The 26654-nt window shown below is 45.7% G+C and overlaps 1 protein-coding gene across 1 annotated transcript in view; it reads right to left on the bottom strand.

Annotated features, from left to right (window-relative positions):
* Positions 1-26161, bottom strand: part of LOC134884627 (glutathione S-transferase theta-1-like) — a 33420-nt gene extending 7259 nt beyond the window's left edge. The window contains exons 1-3 of the mRNA XM_063913002.1: positions 25922-26161; positions 10839-10926; positions 2498-2648 (exon numbers count right to left, since the gene is read on the bottom strand). Of these exons, the coding sequence (XP_063769072.1) occupies positions 2498-2648; positions 10839-10926; positions 25922-26036 (354 nt within the window). The 5' untranslated portion in view covers positions 26037-26161. The remainder of the gene's footprint in view (positions 1-2497; positions 2649-10838; positions 10927-25921) is intronic.
* Positions 26162-26654: the final 493 nt, after the last annotated feature.

Below are 26654 nucleotides of genomic sequence, written 5' to 3'. Positions count from 1 at the left end.
TGGACCAGTTACCAGTGGGAGTGACTGAGCAGCAGCGCAGGAGTCCCTAACGAACAGCCAGCGCTGCTTGGTCTAAGTAGCAAAAAAAAAAACAAAAAAAAAAAAGTAAGTAACAAAAGCTTGCAACCCCCTGTTAAATGGTGCATCCGGCTCCTGCCGGCACCAAATGAAAACTAGATGGGCTGGAGTATAGGGGAGAAAAAAACAGCACATCCTGGGACCTGAAAGCTTAACTGTTTGGTGCCCGGTTCTCTCCAAACAACCTATATCCCATGGTAATTGCTGTGGAGCCTATGGACCCTGATAAAGAAACTAAAAATTGCCATTGAGCATACAAATTTTCTAACACCGTACTTTTACCTGCATTTCTGCAAATGTACTGCTCTCTGTCACACAGTCTCTCTCTCACAGCCAGAGATGTTGAGGGAAATGATCCAGTCTGTCTGCCATACATAGCAAGGTGTATGAGGATGGTGCTTACTTTTTACATCAGAGCTGGCAAGTCATACTTGACTTCTCCCATCTCCTGCCCATACTGTCACCATACTGAGGCAGTATATTAATGTAAGCAATATTGCATACATCATTCACATACTTGCATTTTTTTATTTTTATAATCACGTGGGAGTTGTACTCTGTATGAATGCACAATCACTTCACTTTCCCTTGGTGCAATGTATGTACATTTATGGATAGTATTTGATACCTGGTTATCTTCTTTCTTTATCCCCAGAGCCGGCCCTAGGCATAGGCAAACTAGGCAATTGTCTAGGGCATTTGGTATGCCCAGGGGCATAATCAGCTTCTGCTGATCAAAATTATATGCGGCATGCCTATATTCTGTGTGCGACTGCAGCTGTATCTGCCTGCGAAATGCTACGTAACAGTGTATTACAGGAAATCACTGTAACGTAGCATTTCGTATACAGATACAGCCACAGTCGCACACAGAATATACTGTAAGCATGCCACATATCATTTTAATCAGCAGAAGCTGCTTGTGCATCCTAGCCACATAGGGCCTAATTCAGACCTGATAGAAACAACAATTTTGTTAGCAGATGGGCAAAACCATCTGCACTGCAGAGGGGGAAGATATAACATGTGCAGAGAGAGTTAGATTTTGGTAGGATGTGTTAAAACGGAAACCTAAATTGCAGTGTAAAAATAAAGCAGCTAGTGTTTATCATGCACAGAAACAATATAACCCACCCAAATCTAACTCTCTCTGCACACGTTATATCTGTCCCTCCTGCAGTGCACATGGTTTTGCCCATCTGCTAACAAATGTGCTGCTATGATCAGGTCTGAATTAGGCCAATAGTAATGCACATAAGATGCATCTGCATCAAAAAAGGTGCACAACATTAGCAGAGCTGCCAGTTGATTCACGCCAGTCATCTTCTGCTGCATGGCGTATTAAGGAAAGATGTATGAGGACACATCTGTATCCAAGTAGAGGCAGAGGTCACAGTGTTAGCGGCCATGTGAGTACTGTGTGCTGGTAGGTTGGTTGTGCAGTAGTGTTTAGCATGTGTGTAAGGGGCATTATGTGGGTCATGTTCATAAATGCATTAATAATGTGTGGCATATGTATAAGGGGCATTATATGTATAAAGGCATCAATAATGTGTGGCATATGTGTAAGGGACATTATGTGTATAAGGGCATTACTAAAAGTTGACAATGTGTAAAACACATGATGTTTATAAGGAAATGAATAATGTGTGTCATGTGTAAGGGGCAATACTGAGTGGTATGTGTATAAATGCATTACTAAAGTGTGGCTTTATGTGTATAAGGTGCTCTACTGTGTGTCATAATGTATAGAAAAGGCACTACTGTGTGGTCTTATGTGAATAAAGAGCAATGTAGTGTGGTGTAATGTGAATAAGGAGCAATTCAGTGTGATGTAATGTGAATAAGGGGCACTGCTGTGAGGAGTAACATAAATAAAGGTAAAGTGGTACTACTGTGTAATGTAACATGAATAAGGAACACGATCACATGATAAAATGTGAATAAAGTTGCACTACTGTGTGGCGTAATTTGAATTGGGGGTACTATTGTATGGCCATACCCCTTCCCAGCAAAAACACACCCTTTTTGAACTGTGCGCGTTGTTCCCATTTAAAATATAGGGTGTAGGAGCACCAAAGGGGGAGGACTGTTATAGGTGAGGGGTGATGGTGCTGGTAAAGGGGTGCAGTATCAGAGGCGGAGTTAGTGGCGGTGCCAGGGGGCACCAGCCAAAATCTTGCCTAGGGCATCATATTGGTTAGGGTCGGCTCTGTTTATCCTAATGCAATGTATAGGATTAGATTTCCCAACAAATGGTGCTTCTTTAGAGCTTCTGATCAAAGAACATTTCAGGGCTTGGGCACAGCAAGAGTAATAATGAGTCACACAGCAGCGGGACACAGCAGCAGGAGTTCTGTAGTTTACATACATAAATACAGAAAGAAAAAGAATTCCAAAACAATCCCAATATCCTCACCTTGATCCAAAATAGTTTTGATCCAAGTGGACGTGTATTTGTATGCTGCCAAGCAAGATATTCGTCAACACGGGCACGCTTCTTAATGTCAGATGGATACCAGTGATCAGGGGTCTTATACTCATTTGCCATATAAAGCAGCATTGCAGTGCTGGTAAAGGAAGGTAAGGGGGGACAATTTGATTACTATTAAAATGTTAAGTCCATATTAGTGCTATGAGATACACTCCTACAAATTTGAAAATAAAAAATTCTTCCTTACATCGGTCAACTAGTGAAATATATTTCACTTTTAGGGTAGGATCTTCATCACAGATCAAGAGGTATACAGGTGTTCTGCACACAGTGCATCCGGAAAGTAGTCACAGCGCTTCACTTTTTCAAATTTTGTTACGTCACAGCCTTATTCCAAAGTGGAATAAATTCATTTTTTTCCCTCCAAATTCTACACATACTCTATAATGACGTGAAAAAAAGTTTTTATTTTTAATAAATTAGCAAAAATCTCAAACTAAGAAATCAGAAGTATTCACAGCCTTTGCCATGAAACTCAAAACTGAGCTTGGAGTGTACCCGGTTTCCACTGATCATCCTTGAGGATGTTCCTACAGCTTAATTGGAGTTCACCTGTGGTAAATTCAGTTGATTCGACATGATTTGGAAAGGCACACACCTGTCTATATAAAGGTCCCACACTTGACAGTGCATGTCTGAGCACAAACCAAGCATGAAGTCAAAGGAATTGTCTGTAGACCTCAGAGACAGGATTGCCTCGAGGCAAAAATCTGGGGTAGGGTACAGAAAGATATCTGCTGCTTTGAAGGTTCCAATGAGTACAGTGGCCTCCATCATCTGTAAATGGAAGAAGTTCGGAACCACCAAGACACTTCCTAGAGCTGGCCGGCCATCTAAACTGAGCGATCGGGGAAGAAGGGCCCTAGTCAGGGAGGTGACCAAAAAACAGATGGTCACTCTGTCAGAGCTACAGCATTCCTCTGTGGAGAGAGGAGAACCTTCCAGAAGGACAACCATCTCTCAGCAATCCACCAATCAGTAGCCAGATGGAAGCTACTCCTTAGTAAAAAGCACATGGCAGCCAGTCTGGAGTTTGCCAAAATGCACCTGAAGGATCTCGGACCATGAGAAAATACTCTGGTCTGATGAGACAAAGATTGAACTCTTTGGTGTGAATGCCAGGCGTCATGTTTGGAGGAAACCAGGCACCGCTCACCACCAGGCCAATACCATCCCTACAGTGAAGCATGGTGGTGGAAGCATCATGCTGTGGGAATGTTTTTCAGCGGTAGGAACTGGGAGACTAGTCAGGATATAGGGAAAGATGAATGCAGCAATGTACAGAGACATCCTGGATGAAAACCTGCTCCAGAGCACTCAACCTCAGACTGGGGCGGTGGTTCATCTTTCAGCAGGACAATGACCCTAAGCACACAGCCAAGATATCAGAGGAGTGGCTTCAGGACAACTCTATGAATGTCCTTATGAGGCCCAGCCAGATCCCAGACTTGAATCCGATTGAACATCTCTGGAGAGATCTGAAAATGGCTGTGCACAGACACTTCCCATCCTACCTGATGGAGCTTGAGAGGTGCTGCAAAGAGGAATGGGCGAAAGTGCCAAAAGATAAGTCTTCCAAGCTTGTGGCATCATATTCAAAGTATTGAGCAAAAGCTGGGTATACTTATGTACATGTGATTTCTTAGGTTTTTAATAAATTTGCAAAAATCTCAAATTTTTTTTTTTCACATTGTCATAGGGCATGGTGTGTAGAATTTTGAGGGGAAACAAATAAAAATAAAAATAGGATTTTAAATACCTACCAGGTAAATCCTTTTCTCCTAGTCCGTAGAGGACGCTGGGGTCCACTTCAGTACCATGGGGTATAGACGATTCCGCAGGAGCCATGGGCACTTTAAGACTTTTCAAGGGTGTGAACTGGCTCCTCCCTCTATGCCCCTCCTCCAGACCTCAGTATAGGAACTGTGCCCAGGGAGATGGACATTTCAAGGAAAGGATTTACTTTTAATTTAACAGTGAGATTCATACCAGCTCACACCTCAACCATGCTGCACAACATGGCATTCAACATAACACGCGCCAACAGGCATGAACCATTTGCAGCAACATGCTGAAAATAATTGTAACACAACACTTGTGTAACTACAACAAAGTAACTACTGCAGGTCAAGTACGCACTGGGTCGGGTGCCCAGCATCCTCTACGGACTAGGAGAAAAGGATTTACCGGTAGGTATTAAAATCCTATTTTCTCATACGTCCTAGAGGATGCTGGGGTCCACTTCAGTACCATGGGGTTATACCAAAGCTCCAGTATGGGCGGGAGAGTGCGGATGACCCTGCAGCACCGATTGGCCGATGAGGACCTCAAGTTTGGTCAAGGTGTCAAACTTGTAGAACTTTGCAAACGTGTTTGACACTGACCAAGTAGCTGCTCGGCAAAGTTGTAATGCCGAGACCCCCCGGGTAGCCGCCCAGGATGAGCCCACCTTTCTAGTAGAATGGGCATTTACAGACTTCGGTATCGGCAATCCTGCCGTGGAATGAGCGTGCTGAATCGTCCCTCTGTTCCAGCGTGCAATAGTCTGCTTAGAAGCAGGACACCCAATCTTGTTGGGAGCATACAGGACAAACAGAGCCTCTGTTTTCCTTATCCGAGCTGTTCTTGCGACAATTTTCAAAGCTCTGACCACATCAAGAGACTTTGACTCAGTGAAAGTGTCAGTAGCCACTGGCACCACAATAGGTTGGTTCATAAGGAAAGACGAAACCACCTTTGGAAGAAATTGTTGGCGAGTTCTCAACTCTGCCCTATCTTCAAGGAAGATCAGGTAAGGGCTCTTGTGAGACAAGGCCCCCAACTCAGACACCCGCCTTGCGGATGCCAAGGCCAAAAGCATCACCACTTTCCAAGTGAGAAACTTCAATTCTATCTCCTGTAGAGGTTCAAATCAATCCGATTGAAGGAACTGCAACACCACATTAAGGTCCCATGGTGCCACTTTAGGCACAAATGGAGGCTGGATGTGCAGCACCCCTTTCACGAACGTCTGAACTTCTGGAAGGGTGGCAAATTGTTGTTGAAAGAAAACTGACAAGTCCGAAATCTGGACCTTGATTGAACCCAATCTTAGGCCCGCATCCACACCAGCCTGCAGAAAATGGAGAAAACGTCCCAACTGAAACTCCTCCGTAGGAGCCTTCTTGGATTCACACCAAGACACATATTTTCTCCAAATACATTGGTAATGTTTAGACATTCAGGCCAGGAAAGGAGTAACAAAAGTGGGGATGACTTCTTTGGGAATACCCTTTCGGGCTAGGACCCGGCGCTCAACAGCCATGCCGTCAAACGTAGCCGCATTAAGTCTTGATACACACACGGCCCCTGCTGCAGCAGGTCTTTGCGAGGAGGAAGAGGCCTAGGATCTTCTATAAGCAACTCCTGAAGATCTGGATACGAAGCCCTCCTTAGCCAGTCTGGGGCAATGAGGATTGCTCGAACCCTTGTTCTTCTTATGATTGAGAACTTTTGGTATCGGTGGAAGTGGAGGGAAGACCTATACCGACCGAAACACCCACTGGGTCACCAGTGCATCCATTGCTATTGCTTGAGGGTCTCTCGACCTGGAACAATATCTCTGAAGCTTCTTGTTGAGACGAGATGCCATCATGTCTACTTGAGGAACTCCCCAAAGACTTGCCACCTCTGTGAAGACTTCTTGGTGGAGGCCCCATTCTCCTGGATGGAGATGGTGTCTGCTGAGGAAGTCTGCTTTCCAGTTGTCCACTCCCGGAATTAAAATTACTGACAGAGCTCTTGCATGCCTTTCTGCCCAGAGGAGGATCTTTATCACCTCTGCCATTGCCGCTCTGCTTCTCATTCCGCCTTGACGGTTTATGTACGCGACTGCCGTTACATTGTCCGACTGGATCTGCACGGTTGATCTTGAAGATGATGTACCGCTTGTAGAAGGCAGTTGTAAATGGCTCTTAATTCTAGAACGTTTATGTGAAGGAAGGTTTCCTGTCTTAACCATTTTCCTTGGAAGCTTTCCCCCTGTGTGACTGCTCCCCAGCCTCGGAGACTTGCATCCGTGGTTACTAGGACCCAGTCCTGAATCCCGAACCTGCGGCCCTCTAGTAGGCGAGAACTGTGTAGCCACCAGAGGAGCGAAATCCTGGCTTTGGAGGACATGATTATCTTCCGGTGCTTGTGTAGGTGGGATCCGGACCACTTGTCAAACAGGTCCCACTGGAATATTCTGGCATGGAATCGGCCAAACTGTATGGCCTCGTAGGCTGCCACCATTTTCCCCAACCACCGAATGCATTGATTTATTGACACTCTTGTTGGTTTCAAATTTTTGTTTGACCAGTCTCTGGATTTCCAGAGCCTTTCCTACTGGAAGAAATACTCTCTGTACTTCAGTGTCCAGTATCATCCCCAGAAAGGACAATGTGGTCGTCGGTTCCAATTGTGACTTCGGAAAATTCATGATCCAACCGTGTTGTTGGAGTACTGACCGGGAGAGTGCAATGTTCTGCACCAACCGTTACTTGGACGATCTCTTGATAAAAGCGAGATCCAGGGAAGGAAGGATATTGACTCCTTGTTGTCGAAGGAGGACCATCATCTCTGCCATCACCTTGGTGAATACCCTCGGTGCCGTGGAGAACCCGAACAGCAACGTCTGGAACTGGTAATGGCAATCCTGTACTGCGAATCTCAGATAAGCTTGGTGAGGAGAATAAATGGGAACATGCAAGTAAGCATCTTTTATGTCTGACACCATGAATTCCCCTTCCTCCAGACTGGAAATTACTGCCCTCAGAGATTCCATCTTGAACTTGAACATTTTGGAGGTAGAGATTCAGATTTTTCAGGTTTAAAATTGGTCTGACCGAGCTGTCCGGCTTCGGAACTACGAAAAGGCTTGAATAAAAACCTTCTCCTTGCTGTGACAAGGGTACCAGGACAATGACTTGATCCCGACATAATTTTTGAATTGCAGCTGTTACTACTTCTCTGTCTGGAAGAGAAGCTGGCATGGTCGATTTGAAAAATCGGCATGGGGGGGGGGGGGGGGGGGGACGTCTTGAAACTCCAGTTTGTATCCATGGGACATTATTTGTAAGAACCATGGGTCCAGGCCAGATTGAAGCCAGATCTGACTGAAAAAAGTTTCAGATGTGCTCCCACCCGAGCCCCAGCGCCATGCTGCAGATTTGGCAGAAGCAGGGGTTGATTTCTGCTCCTGCGATCCTGGAGACGCTGTGGATTTCTTTCCTCTTCCTGCAAAGAAGGGGATACCTTTGGCCTTTTTGTATTTGTTGGGCCGAAAGGACTGCATGTGAGGGTGCTGTGTCTTTTTCGCCGGTGCAGGAGCATAAGACAAGAATGTCGACTTACCTGCGGTAGCCGCAGAGACTAACGCATCAAGCCCATCTCCAAACAAGGCCTCGCCTTTATACGGGAGAGCCTCCATATTTCTTTTGGAATCTGCATCAGCATTCCACTGGCAAATCCACAACGCCCTCTTTGAACCCAAGACTCCAATATGTTTCATGGCTTCTAGCATGTATGCAGCAGCGTCTTTGATATGACCTAACGTTAGGAGTATCTCGTCTCTATCGAGTCAATTTCCGATGACAAGTTATCTGACCATTTTTCGATAGCCCTACTCACCCATGCGCAAGCAATGGTGGGCCTGAGCAACATACCATTGGCCACAAATAGATTTTAACGTAGTCTCCAACTTGCGGTCTGCCGGCTCCTTCAGTGAAGCCGTCCCAGGTGCAGGGAGAATCACCTTTTTAGTTAACCTTGACAGGGCACTGTCTAACACGGGGGGTGACTCCCATCTTTTCCTGTCCTCTGGCGGGAAAGGATAAGCAACCCGAATCCTTTTGGGAATCTGAAATTTATTTTCAGGGTTTACCCAAACTCCCTCAAATAGAGTATTAAGCTCATGAGAAGGAGGGAAAGTTACATTAAATTTCTCTTTTATAAAAAAAAGATTTCTCCTGAGGTACAGGAGGGGCTTCCGTAACTTACAAAACTTCCTTTATAGCAACAATCATATATTGAATGCTTTTTGCCAATTTAGGATCTATCCCCCTCGAATCACTATCGTCGACACAGGAATCTGATTCCGTGTCGGTATCAGTATGTACTATTTGTGCAAATGGTCTCTTATGTGACCAAGAGGGGTCGCCTGCAGATGAAAAGGCAGAACTATGAAAAATCACATCTTCCACTGATTTTCTCCAGCTCTCTGCATGAGACTCAGACTTATCAAATATCTTACGGATATGATTCACACTATCATGTAATTCTTTCACTCATTGAGGCTCGTGGTGTGTCGGCAGCGTCACCACATTACAACTCTGTGTCCCTAAAATGGCTCCTTCAGGGGAAGAGCTCCCTGCCTCAGACATGTCACACATGTGCACAACCACACCACAGACACTCCGGGACTTATAGGGGACAGACACACAGATAGGATTTGCCAGTTCACAACCCAGCGCCAGTAATAAATTGTCTGTGAAACACAAAACGCTTACTGACATACAACGCTTTTATAATGGTAATCACACAATATATAGCACCAAATTTCACTGTGCCCCCCCCTGTTTTGCACCCTGATACTTGGTTCAGCAGTGGAGGAGGACCAGCGTTCTTCTCTGCAGCCTGGAAGGAGAAAAAATGGCGCCGAGCAGTGTGCTGGCTGACTGAGGAGGAAGCCCCGCCCCCATAATGGCACGTTTCTCCTCATCATTTATGAGGTAATTTTTTATACTGGCGGGGGTAGGACTGTGCCTCAGCATCTTATGCCCCTTTATTGCCAGTTTTACTAGGTTTCATGCTGCCCAGCCCCCACCACCACCCTACAGTGCCTGTGTATGTGTGGGTAGCATGGCGCGCAGCGTTTCCGCGCGCTGCACGGTACCTTTTAGCCGTCACGATGTCTGAAGATTTCTTCTTACACTCACCTGTCTTCTGACTTCTGGCTCTGTAAGGGGGGTGATGGCGTGCTGTGGGAGTGAGCACATAGCCGCAGCTAGCGTTCAGTTCTCTTCAGGAGCTAATGGTGTCCTGTCAGCAAGAAGCAGAGCCATGAAACTATTCAGGAAGTTGGTTCCTACTTCTGCCCCCTAAGTCCCACGAAGCAGGGAGACTGTTGCCAGCAGTTCTCCCTGAAAATAAAAAACCTAACAAAGTCTTTTCAGAGAAACTCAGTAGAGCTCCCCTGGAGTGCATCCAGTCTGCCTGGGCACATTTTCTAAACTGAGGTCTGGAGGAGGGACAGAGGGAGGAGCCAGTTCACACCCTTGAAAAGTCTTAAAGTGCCCATGGCTCCTGCGGAACCGTCTATACCCCATGGTACTGAAGTGGACCCCAGCATCCTCTAGGACGTATGAGAAAATGAATTTATTCCAGTTTGGAATAAGGCTGGAACATAACAAAATGAGGGGGGGGGGGGGGGGGGGGGGGAATGAAGCAGTGTGAAGACTTACCGGATGCCCTGTATGTTTGGCCTTAACTACTAACTAATCATCAGATCCCCATATTGCAACGTAGTCTCACATGAGCATCAGGTAAATTATCCAATTCTCAAAAGTTAGATACTGTGCATGGCATAGTAACTATGGATGCCCGCTTACCTTGCGGTCCAGATTCAGAGATGTAACCAAATGTGATGGTTTACACACATCTCCAGTTTTGAGTGATCTGCTCACGTGCAGTATCTGTACTGTGCAGATCTGTTTCAGTGATGACTACTGCAGTGCCCCTAAGCAGAACAATTGACATGCTGCAGCCATTTGGGGAAGGTGACGGCCAGAGTCTCAGAAAAGAACGCGTCAGCGGATCAGAAAAGCTAGGAGGTATCCATTTACACAAGGCTTCTCCTGCATCATTGCCACATTATTGCAAAGTCACAGCAACTATGTAATCTCTGAATCCGGACTTGTTTTATTACCCAGTCTCGTTTTACAATTGGCAACAAACACAGTAATAAAACTAGAGAGATTATGCAAGCGCTATATAAATAAATGGTAATAAAATACTATGGCACAACATAGTACAATTGTTTTGGAAATTAAGGGCATGAAGTTAGTTGCACAACTGAAAATACCCCATTTTAAAATTATGCGAATCCTGAGGTATCCATTAGCTGCCTAATAGATCACTGCATAAATGGTATGCATGTACCCCAAATGGCCAGCCAAAGTGATGATGAAGCGTATCCTAGTCTATAGTCTTGTAGTGGTTGTTTCATTTCATTTTTTTTTATTTTTACCTCTCAGCCATTGTGAAGTCTCCATGTTTGAGAGCTGGAACCTTATGTAGTGAATTCACCTTCAAAAAATCTTCACTCAAGTGGTCCCCTGCAGACAGAATACAAAATGCGAACATTTGAAATTCAAGACAATCACCAGAAAAATGTCCCAAACTGTAACGTCCAACAATTGCTAGGTTTCTGCAATAGTAAGAGTAATAGTAAGGCAAAAAAAAAAAAAAATATCCAAGAAAAAACAATGGGGTGGGGGATGGAGTCTCAGAGCGGCACACCTGTGTTGGCTCCTGCATGCCTATGAACTAAAATCTGATTGGTTGCTATGGACAACATCTCCACTTCTATAATCCCGCACTTTAGTAAATATACCCCTAGTAGTTCTCCAGTGGCCTCTGAGAAGATTTTTTTTTATCAGACTTATTGGAGTGGCTTTTTAGCGATTTACTGCTGTTTCCAGGGCCATAACTAGGGTGGTGCTCGGCACACAGCACATATGCTCTGTGGGTGGAGTACCGGCTGCATCCACCCGTGATTGCTAGTGTACTATGCACCACCAACTGCAGTTCTGCCCACTGCTATGTATGTAGTACTGCACCTGGCTCCTTCTCTGCCAGGAGCACCACTAAATACATTACAGCGGGCAGTGCTGCAGCTGCCCTGCCGTGTGCTCCGCCCCCTCCCGTTGTGTCTCTTGGGACTGGGATAAATGTCATAATGTCTCTCCTAGCCTATTCCTACAGTGCCCTGTGTCGAGGAGCCTCTGCGTTTGGGTGGGCAGCAGGACTGGAGAGTCAAAAACAGCAGCTAGAACATTGATGCTAAAGTGCTATATGTGCTGTGTGGGCATAATGTGTAAGGGGCATTGCTGTGTGGTATTATGTGAATAAGGGACACGCTTGGGTGCATAATTAAAATTTGGAGTACTATTGAGTGACCACATGCCTTCCCCACAAGACCACTCCCTTTTTATAGGGGGAAAACACCAACACACAGGTACAGGGCTCCAAAATCTCTAATTACGGCACTAGCTGTTACATATAAAACCACAACAATGTCTGTAAAACATATGAATCCGTTTTTGTCTGTATTATATTTATTTTGTTAGGGGTATTAAAATTGTACACACATTTGAGAGTATAAATTAATCTCCCTCAAACAATAGGGATTTTGTAGTCACGAAATAGGTCTCTAATATCACGTTCTTCCTCAGCTACAGAAATAAAAAAAAAAAAAAAAAAAATCCAAAATACGTCCATAGTGTAATATGTCCGACTGATGAAGTAGTCTAATTTCTTTAGAGTTACACTCATCTTACTAAAACTGTGCTTGTAGAAAGAACCATTTTTCCCAGGGGGGGGGTGGGGAAATAAAAAAATAAATATTATATTATAATATAATATATATATATATATATATATATATATATATATATATATATATATATATATATATATATATATAAAAAAAAAATTAAATTGTTCTTTGCCTCTCAGCTTCCAATTGCAAAGTAATGTTCGCTCTTAAAAACAAACAAACAAACAAACAAACAAACCCAAAACACAACCAACCTCTGGAGTAGAAGCAAGTCTCCCTACCAGAAATACATATGGGTCGATTCAAGTCAAAGTGATGTGAATAGAGCCCAAAAGAAGGTCCCAGAGTTATTCAATTGTACACACACCACTAGTTGGGAGATGCCAGTTCTAACACCTTAAATCGTGATTTTAGTCGGGAGATCCGGCATTCTGACCTAACCGCCTGCTGTTATTGCTCACTGTGCTGCACTAATTGCAGAAAACAGTATCACGGCACTAGTTTACTCAGATTTCTGCTTGCTCCTCCTATTAACATCGCTTTAAATTAAAATCGAGCCCATAGAGAGCCTACAGGTGCAGCTGATCGGATAGCTCCAGGAAAGCATAAAGACACCAATTTCTATGCAGTAGTAGTGTGGGCTTGAGACTCCTACTGATTCCATGAACAAGTTTCAGCAGTCGCCTTTCTCAAAATGGTGGTTGAGTGTCATAAACCATTACCGTCTATACCCCAGTAGTCCGATCACAAGATTATTCCCAATAATTATTAGAGTTTATAAACAAACCCAACACAGAGGGCTCTATTCAGGATGTTTATTATTTAGTTGAAAATGCGTAAGAGAGAGTGTTTCCACATTTTTAACATAACCCCGTTATTCAAAGGGTTAACGCAATTATCTTCTCCGTTCATACTCATCTCGCTGAATATCACACAGTATGGATCAATACATTGATCCCTATTGTGGATTAACGTTTTATGCTATTCAGCAAGCATAAAAATGTTAAACTTCCCGATAAATTTTTACTTTATACAACCTCATTTCAGAATGGCTTTATATAAAAGGAAATCCATAATTATGACAAAAAGGCAGGGACAGGGAAATAAAAAAAAAAAAATATATATAATAATAATAATAAATAATAATTTGTAATATTAGACGTGCTTTTTTTTTTTTCCCCATTGAGGAAAGTGGTCCAATATCACATATCTGAGTGGCAAAAGTGTGTGAACCTTTGCTTTCAGTATCTGGTATGAACCCCTTGTGCAGCAGTAACTGCATGTAAATGTTTCCGGTAGTTGTTTATTAGTCCTGAACATAAGCTTGGTGGAATTTTAACCCATTCCTCCATACAAAACAGCTTCAACTCTTAAATTGGTGGGTTTCGTACCATAAACTGGTCGCTTCAGGTCCTTCCACAATATTTTGATTGGATTTAGGCCAAGACTTTGACTTGGCCATTGCAAATCTTAATATGTATTCTTTAACCACTTAATGGACGATTCCCCCCCCCCCCCCCCCCCCAAAAAAAAAAAAAAAAGAACGCTCAGAAATATACGTTATGGTAAGAACTTACCGTTGAAAACAGGTTCCACAGGATACATTGGTATATGGTGGAGCGACAGCGGATCTGCACCAAACAGTCAAAGCTAATTGGCCTCTCAGCATGCAGCGGGCACGACCATATATCCCCGCCTCCTGGCTCAGGCAAATCAGTTGTTTTCCAAAGCTCAAGGCAGGAGCATTATGTAGAGCCCTAGTCAGGCGAGAAGACGACACATGCACACCCTTCCGTACAAGAGGGAAGAGGTTAGTGAGTAAAGGGATCCTCAAATCAGGTGTGTAAAGGTGGGATCCTGTGGAACCTGTGAAATTGGGTGAAATACCGTTAACAACAGTAAGTTCTTACCATAACGTATATTTCTCCTGCAGGGTCCTCAGGGTATCCACAGGATGCATTGGGATGTCCCAAAGCAAATTTAGTGGTGGGGACGCTCCTGATTGGACAGTGCTGACACTTGCACTCAAGGAAGCTAACATTAAACCTTTATCCATTCCTGCCTGAAGGAATGCTAAGACCCTGGAAACTCTGAATGTGTATACTGTACGCCGGGATCCCGACAGCCGGCAAACTGAAGACCACCCCCACTGAATATAGGCTTGCCATATTCGGTGATAAATTTGAGCTGAGGAAGGTTTACTTGCTCAGAGCATTGTTTGAATTACCTGTTGTGAGAATCCTCTTGACTTCAGGATAGAGGTATCAAGAGCCACGCCGTCAAAGACAGTCGATCCAGATGTCTGTGATATCAAGGACCCTGCGTCACTAGATCTGGACGTTGAGGGAGTAGGAATGGAGCATCCATCGACATCCTCTGCAGATCTGTGTTCCAATGCCTACTGGGCCAAGCTGGGGCTCTTAGTATTACAGCACCCCTTCCTTGTTTTAGCTTTCTCACCACCCTGGGTAAGAAGGTGATTGGAGAAAACACCTAGGCCAGATGAAAGTCCCATTTCACAGACAAGGCAACCACAAAGATCGCTTTGGGATCCTTTGTTCTTGACCCGTATGCAAGAGCTTTGTTGTTCTGATGGGACGCCATGATATCTATCTCTGGCAACCCCCACTTGTCGACTATGATCTGGAAGACCTCCGGGTGTAGCCTGAATGGCGTGTCGACTGAGAAAGTCCACTTCCCAGTTTAGTACTCCTGGAACGAATACTGCGGACAAGGCTGTATGATGAAGTTCTGCCCACTTTAGTGTGTGGCTTACCTCCTTCATAGCTTTTTGGCTGAGAGTTCCTACCTGATGGTTGAGGTACGCTACTGCCGTCGCATTGTCCAAGCGGGTCTGAACTGGTTTTCCCGGAAGGATGTCCTTTGCCTGAATCAGTGCCATTTATATGGCCCGAAGTTCCAATATATTTATCGGCAGGCAACCTTCTTCCTTGGTCCATTGCCCCTGGAAACAAAAAAAAAAAAAAAAAAAAAAAAGTTTCCCCGACACTGCTCCCCAGCCCTGGAGACTAGCATCTGTTGCCAGAATTTCCCAATCTGAAATCCAAAAGGGTCGTCTTTTGTCCAGATGGGATGTCTGCAGCCAGCAAGCTAACGACCTCCTTACTTTCACCGTAAGGACCAAAGTCTGCATCTGAAACTTGTGTAGCCTGTGAGGATGTAGATTTACTTACCACTGGCTTATCAGCCCGTTTCTTTTGAGAGGCTGCTGCTGGAAGTGATAAACCGCAGGTGGGAAGCAGCATGTAAGGGTTAATCGTGTAACCTATCCCTGGTACAGGAGTTGGAATTATCCGATCAGCTATACTGGATAATGTTTGTGCAAACATAGCCCAAGGAGGATCAACCTGCACCTGAATCTGCCTTGTAATTTTCAAGAGACCCTGGTGAAACAATTTGCAAACAAACCATCCTGAACCAGATCCTGAGAGGTTAACCCAGCTGTGCAAGACAAACATGATATGAGTGTTGGTGTTGCTGTATCTTCCTCACCTTTGCCACTCTTATAGGCCCTACACACTGGCCGATTTTCTGAAAGATAAGAACGATCTCGTTCATAAATGAACGAGAACTCGTTCATATCTTTCAGTGTGGAGACTCCAGCGATGAACGATGCGCGGCCCCGCGCTCGTTCATCGCTGGTCTCCCGTCGGCTGTGCATGCAGGCCAATATGGACGATCTCGTCCATATTTGCCTGCACTTCAATGCAGCCGCGTGACGGGGGGGGGGGGGGGGGGGGGGGGAGTGAAGAAACTTCTTCACTCCCCCGTCACTGCCGTTTCGCCCGTCGGGCACCTCGGCGGCGCATCGACAAATGAGTAGGGCCCTTTACACATGATAAATAATCAACACTTACAGTGTACTACACAATTAGTGACTGTAATCACTTTAAGCTTGTTAAAGTGACATACAATCCAACCCTACTCTGCTATGCACCAGCATTGAGGATCGGAATAGAAAAAACCTGACAGAATATATAGTAAAGTCAGCAATCACACTAGCAGTCAGTCACGTTATTCATTAGTATAATAAGCAAAATGAGCACATAATCAACTACAAATACATTTCAAGTATGTAGGAGAACATATTACTGAATCATGTTTTAACAGATATATTGTATTCAGACGCATAGCGAAAGAAAACAGTAATAATATACAGACTCCTATGCAAAAGGCACTTATCTAACTATTCGTAATCAAAAGGTAGAGACTTAGTGCTGTATTACCCGTACTCAATAGAGTGGGATACAGGGAGACTCACCCCACTTCCAGGACCGATTAATACATTTTTGCGAACGCTGAGTGAATCTAGACGCTACTAATGTACACTGCCGCTCCATGAACCTATAGTGAACACAGACCCACCAGTCACACAGCCGTCTATGCTGCGACTGGGTCCCCTTCGTATACAGCATCTCAGATAGAAGCGGGAACTCAGTTCACGGTGAAAGACTCAAAGGAAACTAGTCATGAACCAGGGGGAGAGGCGACCAGGAGAGCGTCTGACTCCCCCCTGCCGACATCAACCCTAGGAATCGCAGCCTCATACTATTCCTGGAGCCTATGATCCCTAAGGCCTAGCGCTGGTGCACCCGAGGTGACAGCCGCATCGGCGACTGTTTGGTAGTCTCCTCCCAAAACAGTGCGGATTCCCCTTCTAAGCTGAACCAATGCCTTACCTTCTCCCCATGCTCCGGCCACAGCCTGGTAACATCTGCTGGACCTGCTAGTATATTCGACACAGACGACCACTAAAACAGCACTGTACTCATGGGTAAACGTTGACGTGACCTGGCAGAGAGATGTTGGAGCTACTCTAAGGTACGGATAAGACACTTTTTTAGAAAGGTCACTCAAGAAAAAAATAGCAAGACTATAAAAATAACATAAGAAAGCTTAGGGCTGCTAAAAACCAGCAGCCCTCTGACTATGGTCCGGCTCCTGCCACACCAAACAAAAAACGAATTTGCATGAGCCAGGAGGCGGGTGTATATGGACGGGTCCGTTGCATGCTGGGAGGCTGAAAATTTGACCAATTGGTGCAAATCCGCTGTCACTTCATCATATCCCAATGTTATCCTGTGGATAACCTGTGGACCCTGCCAGAATAAAAGGCCTATATGCACATTTTAATCAATTTAGATGCTTCGGGAAGCTGGAGCTGGGCATACAATTGACGCTCTGCACACTTAATGCGAATAGCAGACTATTTGCATTGTTAAATTAAGAGCATGAGTATACTCAGAACCAAAAGCAGGTGGAACCAAAAGAATAGTGGAATAAAAAATAAAAATAAAGGGTAGGTGTAGACACATTTCACAGGCAAATAGATTTCAATATCAATTCCATATAAAAACAAATATTAAAATGTTCTGCATATATCAGTATAAAAACAGACTTGTGTGTATCTAAACAAAGAAAGTATTCACAGCATCACAAAGACATGGACACACGTATATCACATGACTTTTTTTTTAACATTTTGTCTTTTTGATTACAAGCACCACTTTTTCCCACTGGGTTTTGTTTTTGCTATCAATAGGTAATATAACACCTGCATGTATTAATAAAACAAACACATTCTAACATTTGAATTAAAGTACCAGAATATAAAAATGCGTTCGTTACAAAGTCACGCTGCAATCCATAGATTTTTCTATAAATATAAGCATGCATCTGATCATTGTTTTTAGGGGTTCACTACGGTATGCTGGCGGTCGGGCTCCCGGCGACCAGCATACCGGCGCCGGGAGCCCGACCGCTGGCTTACCGACAGTATGGCGAGCGCAAATGAGCCCCTTGCGGGCTCGCTGCGCTCGCCACGCTACGGGCACGGTGGCGCGCTATTTTATTCTCCCTCCAGGGAGGTCGTGGACCCCCACGAGGGAGAGTAAGTGTCGGTATGCCGGCGCCGGTATACTGTGCGCCGGGATCCCATCAGTCGGCATACTGAAGACCACCCGTTTTTAGCTATCCTACAAGCCATTGTCTACTTTTCCATCTCTCTCTCTAGGTGGAAAATAAAGATGTTAGCCTGACCTACTCTGCCACACGGGTGTGGTTCATTAGGTCGACATGAGTTAAGTCGACATACATTGGGTCGACCATGTTTGGTCGACATAATCATTAGGTCAACACGAGGTTGTTGTTTTTTGTCGTTCTCTTCAAAAAGTGACGGGGAACCTCAATTAGTGCACAGTGTCCCCTCGCATGTCTCGCTGCGCTCAGCACAGGTTACCGTTCCCAATTGTAGTCCAGGTGGATCGTTAAGTATGAACAAGGAAAAAATAAGAATTTACTTACTGATAATTCTATTTCTCATAGTCCGTAGTGGATGCTGGGGACTCCGAAAGGACCATGGAGAATAGCAGCTCCGCAGGAGACTGGGCACAAAAGTAAAAAGCTTTAGGACTACCTGGTGTGCACTGGCTCCTCCCCCTATGACCCTCCTCCAAGCCTCAGTTAGGATACTGTGCCCGGACGAGCGTACACAAAAAGGAAGGATTTTGAATCCCGGGTAAGACTCATACCAGCCACACCAATCACACCGTACAACTTGTGATCTGAACCCAGTTAACAGCATGATAACAGAAGGAGCCTCTGAAAAGATGGCTCACAACAACAACCCGATTTTTGTAACAATAACTATGTACAAGTAATGCAGACAATCCGCACTTGGGATGGGCGCCCAGCATCCACTACGGACTATGAGAAATAGAATTATCGGTAAGTAAATTCTTATTTTCTCTAACGTCCTAGTGGATGCTGGGGACTCCGAAAGGACCATGTGGATTATACCAAAGCTCCCAAACGGGCGGGAGAGTGCGGATGACTCTGCAGCACCGAATGAGAGAACTCCAGGTCCTCCTCAGCCAGGGTATCAAATTTGTAGAATTTAGCAAACGTGTTTGCCCCTGACCAAGTAGCTGCTCGGCAAAGTTGTAAAGCCGAGACCCCTCGGGCAGCCGCCCAAGATGAGCCCACTTTCCGTGTGGAATGGGCTTTTACAGATTTTGGCTGTGGCAGGCCTGCCACAGAATGTGCAAGCTGAATTGTACTACAAATCCAACGAGCAATCGTCTGCTTAGAAGCAGGAGCACCCAGCTTGTTGGGTGCATACAGGATAAACAGCGAATCAGATTTTCTGACTCCAGCCGTCCTGGAAACATATATTTTCAGGGCCCTGACTACGTCCAGCAACTTGGAATCCTCCAAGTCCCTAGTAGCCGCAGGCACCACAATAGGCTGGTTTAAGTGAAAAGCTGAAACCACCTTAGGGAGAAATTGAGGACGAGTCCTCAATTCTGCCCTGTCCGTATGAAAAATTAGGTAAGGGCTTTTATAGGATAAAGCCGCCAATTCTGAGACACGCCTGGCTGAAGCCAGGGCTAACAGCATTACCACTTTCCATGTGAGATATTTTAAGTCCACAGTGGTGAGTGGTTCAAACCAATGTGATTTTAGGAATATCAAAACTACATTGAGATCCCAAGGTGCCACTGGAGGCACAAAAGGAAGCTGTATATGCAGTACTCCCTTGACAAACGTCTGAACTTCAGGAACAGAAGCCAGTTCTTTTTGGAAGAATATTGACAGGGCCGAAATTTGAACCTTAATGGACCCTAATTTGTGGCCCATAGACAGTCCTGTTTGCAGGAAATGCAGGAAACGACCCAGTTGAAATTCCTCTGTAGCGGCCTTCCTGGCCTCGCACCACGCAACATATTTACGCCAAATACGGTGATAATGTTGTACGGTTACATCCTTCCTGGCTTTGATCAGGGTAGGGATGACTTCATCCGGAATGCCTTTTTCCTTCAGGATCCGGCGTTCAACCGCCATGCCGTCAAACGCAGCCGCGGCAAGTCTTGGAACAGACATGGTCCCTGCTGGAGCAGGTCCTTTCGTAGAGGTAGAGGCCACGGGTCTTCCGTGAGCATCTCTTGAATTTCCGGGTACCAAGTCCTTCTTGGCCAATCCGGAGCCACGAGTATAGTCTTTACTCCTCTCCTTCTTATGATTCTCAGTACTTTTGGTATGAGAGGAAGAGGAGGGAACACATACACTGACTGGTACACCCACGGTGTTACCAGAGCGTCCACAGCTATTGCCTGAGGGTCCCTTGACCTGGCGCAATATCTGTCCAGTTTTTTGTTGAGGCGGGACGCCATCATGTCCCCCTTTGGTTTTTCCCAACGGTTCACAATCATGTGGAAGACTTCTGGGTGAAGTCCCCACTCCCCCGGGTGAAGATCGTGTCTGCTGAGGAAGTCTGCTTCCCAGTTGTCCACTCCCGGAATGAACACTGCTGACAGTGCTATCACATGATTCTCCGCCCAGCGAAGAATCCTTGCCACTTCCATCATTGCCCTCCTGCTTCTTGTGCCGCCCTGTCTGTTTTCGTGGGCGACTGCCGTGATGTTGTCCGACTGGATCAACACCGGCTGACCCTGAAGCAGAGGTCTTGCCTGACTTAGGGCATTGTAAATGGCCCTTAGTTCCAGGATATTTATGTGAAGTGACGTTTCCATGCTTGACCACAAGCCCTGGAAATTTCTTCCCTGTGTGACTGCTCCCCAGCCTCTCAGGCTGGCATCCGTGGTCACCAGGACCCAATCCTGAATGCTGAATCTGCGGCCCTCTAGGAGATGAGCACTCTGTAACCACCACAGGAGAGACACCCTTGTCCTTGGAGACAGGGTTATCCGCTGATGCATTTGAAGATGCGATCCGGACCATTTGTCCAGCAGATCCCACTGAAAAGTTCTTGCGTGGAATCTGCCGAATGGAATCGCTTCGTAAGAAGCCACCATCTTTCCCAGGACCCTTGTGCATTGATGTACTGACACTTGGCCTGGTCTTAGGAGGTTCCTGACTAGGTCGGATAACTCCTTGGCTTTCTCCTCCGGGAGAAACACCTTTTTCTGTACTGTGTCCAGAACCATCCCTAGGAACAGCAGACGTGTCGTCGGAATCAGCTGCGATTTTGGAATATTTAGAATCCATCCGTGCTGTCGTAGTACTACTTGAGATAGTGCTACTCCGACCTCTAACTGTTCTCTGGACCTTGCCCTTATCAGGAGATCGTCCAAGTAAGGGATAATTAAGACGCCTTTTCTTCGAAGAAGAATCATCATTTCGGCCATTACCTTGGTAAAGACCCGGGGTGTCGTGGACAATCCAAACGGCAGCGTCTGAAACTGATAGTGACAGTTCTGTACCACAAACCTGAGGTACCCTTGGTGAGAAGGGCAAATTGGGACATGGAGGTAAGCATCCTTGATGTCCAGAGACACCATATAGTCCCCTTCTTCCAGGTTCGCTATCACTGCTCTGAGTGACTCCATCTTGAACTTGAACCTTTTTATGTAAGTGTTCAAGGATTTCAGATTTAAAATGGGTCTCACCGAGCCATCCGGCTTCGGTACCACAAACAGCGTGGAATAATACCCCTTTCCTTGTTGCAGGAGGGGTACCTTGATTATCACCTGCTGGGAATACAGCTTGTGAATGGCTTCCAATACCGCCTCCCTGTCGGGGGGAGACGTTGGTAAAGCAGACTTCAGGAACCGGCGAGGGGGAGACGTCTCGAATTCCAATTTGTACCCCTGAGATACTACCTGCAGGATCCAGGGGTCCACTTGCGAGTGAGCCCACTGCACGCTGAAATTCTTGAGACGGGCCCCCACCGTGCCTTAGTCCGCTTGTAAGGCCCCAGCGTCATGCTGAGGACTTGGCAGAAGCGGGGGAGGGCTTCTGTTCGTGGGAAGAGGCTGTCTGCTGCAGTCTTTTTCCCCTTCCTCTGCCCCGGGGCAGATATGAGTGGCCTTTTGCCCGCTTGCCCTTATGGGGACGAAAGGACTGAGCCTGAAAAGACGGTATCTTTTTCTGCTGCGAGGTGACTTGGGGTAAAAAGGTGGATTTTCCAGCCGTTGCCGTGGCCACCAGGTCCGATAGACCGACCCCAAATAACTCCTCCCCTTTATACGGCAATACTTCCATATGCCGTTTGGAATCCGCATCACCTGACCACTGTCGCGTCCATAACCCTCTTCTGGCAGAAATGGACATCGCACTTACTCTTGATGCCAGAGTGCAAATATCCCTCTGTGCATCTCGCATATATAGAAATGCATCCTTTAAATGCTCTATAGTCAATAATATATTGTCCCTGTCCAGGGTATCAATATTTTCAGTCAGGGAATCCGACCAAGCCACCCCAGCACTGCACATCCAGGCTGAGGCGATTGCTGGTCGCAGTATAATACCAGTATGTGTGTACAGGTTGAGTATCCCATATCCAAATATTCCGAAATACGGAATATTCCAAAATACGGACTTTTTGGAGTGAGACTGAGATAGTGAAACCTTTGTTTTTTGATGGCTCAATGTACACAAACTTTGTTTAATACTCAAAGTTATTAAAAATATTCTATTAAATGACCTTCAGGCTGTGTGTATAAGGTGTATATGAAACATAAATGAATTGTGTGAATGTACACACACTTTGTTTAATGCACAAAGTTATAAAAAGTATTGGCTAAAATTAGCTTCAGGCTGGGTGTATAAGGTGTATATGTGACATAAATGCATTCTGTGCTTAGATTTAGGTGCCATCACCATGATATGTCATTATGGTATGCAATTATTCCAAAATACGGAAAAATCCGATATCCAAAATTCCTCTGGTCCCAAGCATTTTGTATAAGGGATACTCAACCTGTATATACTTTTAAGGATATTTTGCAGCTTCCTATCAGCTGGTTCCTTGAGGGCGGCCGTATCAGGGGACGGTAACGCCACTTGTTTTGATAAGCGTGTGAGCGTCTTATCTACGCTAGGGGGCGTTTCCCAACGCGCCCTAACCTCTGGCGGGAAAGGGTATAATGCCAATAACTTTTTAGAAATTAGCAGTTTTTTATTGGGGGGAAACCCACGCTTCATCACACACCTCATTTAATTCATCTGATTCGGGAAAAACTACGGGTAGTTTTCACACCCCACATAATACCCTATTTTGTGGTACTTGTAGTATCAGAAATGTTCAAAACCTCCTTCATTGCCGTGATCATGTAACGTGTGGCCCTACTGGAAAATACGTTTGTTTCCTCACCGTCGACACTGGAGTCAGTGTCTGTGTCGACCTGAGGTAACGGGCGCTTTAGAGCCCCTGACGGTGTTTGAGACGCCTGTACAGGTATTAACTGATTTGCCGGCTGTCTCATGTCGTCAACAGTCTTTTGTAAAGTGCTGACCTATCACGTAATTCTTTCCATAAGACCATCCAGTCAGGTGTCGACTCCCTAGGGGGTGACATCACTAACACAGGCAATTGTTCCGCCTCCACACCATTTTCCTCCTCATACATGTCGACACAACGTACCGACACACAGCACACACACAGGGAATGCTCTGATAGAGGACAGGACCCCACTAGCCCTTTGGGGAGACAGAGGGAGAGTTTGCCAGCACACACAAGAGCGCTATATATATACAGGGATAACCTTATATAAGTGTTTTTCCCTAATATAGCTGCTGTATATATTTATATGCCAATTTAGTGCCCCCCCTCTCTTGTTTTACCCTGTTTCTGTAGTGCAGGACTGTAGGGGAGAGTCAGGGAGCCTTCCTCCAACGGAGCTGTGAGGAAAAAATGGCGCCAGTGTGCTGAGGAGATAGGCCGCCGAAAAAGGGGCGGAGCCTTTCTCCCGCTTTTTTATGTAAAAATTGGCAGGGGTTAAATACATCCATATAGCCCAGGAGCTATATGTGATGTATTTTTTGCCAAAAAAGGTGTTTTTATTGCGTCTCAGGGCGCCCCCCCCCCCCAGCGCCCTGCACCCTCAGTGACCGGAGTGTTTAGTGTGCTGAGAGCAATGGCGCACAGCTGCAGTGCTGTGCGCTACCTTATTGAAGACAGGACGTCTTCTGCCGCCGATTTTCCGGACCTCTTCCGTCTTCTGGCTCTGTAAGGGGGACGGCGGCGCGGCTCTGGGACCCATCCATGGCTGGGCCTGTGATCGTCCCTCTGGAGCTAATGTCCAGTAGCCTAAGAAGCCCAATCCACTCTGCACGCAGGTGAGTTCGCTTCTTCTCCCCTTAGTCCCTCGGTGCAGTGAGCCTGTTGCCAGCAGGTCTCACTGAAAATAAAAAACCTACTTTAAACTTTTACACTAAGCAGCTCAGGAGAGCCCCTTAGCCTGCACCCGTCTCGTTCGGGCACAAAAATCTAACTGAGGCTTGGAGGAGGGTCATAGGGGGAGGAGCCAGTGCACACCAGGTAGCCCTAAAGCTTTTTACTTTTGTGCCCAGTCTCCTGCGGAGCCGCTATTCCCCATGGTCCTTTCGGAGTCCCCAGCATCCACTAGGACGTTAGAGAAAAATAAAAAAAATTATAAAAATTGCGAAAAACTAATGATCGTGTCAACCAAATGTGGTCGACCCAAAGTATGTCGACCTAATGACCGCCATCCCTGTAACAGCATCTTAGCGTAACTCGTTGTGGGGAGAAAAAGGAGGATGTTACAATGCAAAGAGCACAGAGGGTCAGAGGGGCTCAAGTTCAGAACATGGGGCCCACCTAGGCTAGTATAACAAAACTACCCCAAGAGCCTTGTTCTGAACAAGTTTAATGATGTTCTGAAGCAGTTTACATAGGGCCAGGAGGTCCCATGTTCTGAACTTAAACCAATCATTCCAAAGCCACTGTTCAGTAGCCTACATCATTTGTGTTTTCAGGATATGTAAAGAAAGTAGAAACCCATCAAATTATTGTAGAGTAGACGGAGGGTGGGGAGAAAGAAGTGGTAAACAAGATTTTGGGTTATTTAATTTCTTTTTCACTATCAGACTGCATCTTTATCTAAGTTGTTACATTTAAGGTTGTTTCCTTAAAAATATTAAAGCACCTTAGTGGGCTGTGGCAGACAAGCACACACTAGCAGGGACCCGAATGTGGCAGATGTGCTGGGAATACAAACAATAGGTGTACCTTTCATTCTCACGCACAGGTGAGAGCTTACTGTATTACTGACTTAGGTTACTAAACAAACCGATCTAGTTACCCTGATTACTCAGGTTACTAAACGAACCGGTTTGGTTACCCTGATACTGTATCAGCATGAATGACCATTGTACAGTATAGGCACTCAACCTCTACCACAGTTAACGCCTAGAGAGCTGCAGAATATATGGAGTGACATGTCATCAGACCCCCCTCCCCCATAAGGTAGAGCAGTGGTTCTCAACCTCGGTCCTCAAGTACCCCAATCAGTTCATGTTTTCCAGGTCACCTAGCTGGTGCACAGGTGTTCCCAGCACACTGACATTTTAAAAGAGCTAATTATTTCACTTGCAATCCTGTGAGGAGACCTGGAAACCATGAACTGTTGGGGGTACTTGAGGACTGCGGTTGAGAACCACTGGTGTATTGTATGCTCTCTCCAGGACTTCCCTCTTCATTTAGGATTGCCGTCACCTGCGTTGAAATTGTTAATTGATTGGAAGGGGTCCGTGTCACACGCACAGAAGGCGCAGGGAGGCTAATAGCAGCGTTACTTACAACATATAGGATATACCAATCTCATACGCTCTGGCTCGCTGGAACTACAAGTCCCAGCTCACCCTATTAGTTGAATGCACAAACTTGTACTACAACTACTTCACTGGCTGGTGAAGATAACAGCCTCACTAGCATTACGGTACGGAGACGACCCGGTCCCTCTCGCTGGCCCCGATCTCACACAACTGACCTTTAAAAAGCAGTATGTCTTTACGGATGAATGGGATGTTGTTAGCCTTAGCGAAGATGTACACGGAGCGGCATGGCTGGGAGAACAGGTCCAGGTACAGCGTAAGTTCTGCCATAGTGGTGATCAAAGAAGAACAGATTCCTTCCAGCCAGCAACACAAACTGCAACTGAATTAAGAATGGGGCTGGCAACTGACCCTCTAATCCGAAATGTCCACCCCCTTCTCCCAACATACGCCCGCCCATTTACGTATGGCCCAGAGAGATTACATCACGTTCAACTTCATGGGCTCCCAGGAGAGGTAAAATGATACAACAGCATGCACTTTGTGCTCCATTATCTGCTCACAGTGCAGGAACATAAGGGAGTTTGCGCTCCTCCTTTAGTACATAAAACTCTGTCACTCTGTTCCCCACTGGATGATGAATAGTTGTTGCCAGTCATAATTCAACTTATTCAAGTGTCAATGAGAAGTTGAATTTGTGACTGGATGCAGGGGCGTAACTAATACTTTGTGGGCCCCATAGAAAAATCTAGAAAGATGTCTGGGAAATAGAGGGAGAGATAGTGTCAGAGGGCGGGATGTACATCGCCACCCATCGCCGCCCTGCGCCACGATGCTGATCGCATATGTACTAACATGCGATCAGCATTGCGGAGGACAGCTCTTCCGATAAGAGCTGTCCTCCGCGATGCGCAGCGGCAGCCTGACTTCCGGGATTCGGCCCCAGGA

The sequence above is a fragment of the Pseudophryne corroboree genome, chromosome 1, assembly GCF_028390025.1.
Source record: "Pseudophryne corroboree isolate aPseCor3 chromosome 1, aPseCor3.hap2, whole genome shotgun sequence".
NCBI classification, from domain to species: Eukaryota; Metazoa; Chordata; class Amphibia; order Anura; family Myobatrachidae; genus Pseudophryne; species Pseudophryne corroboree.
The sequence above is the reverse complement of the archived record's forward strand: the minus strand, read 5'-3'. Positions and strand labels throughout refer to the sequence as shown.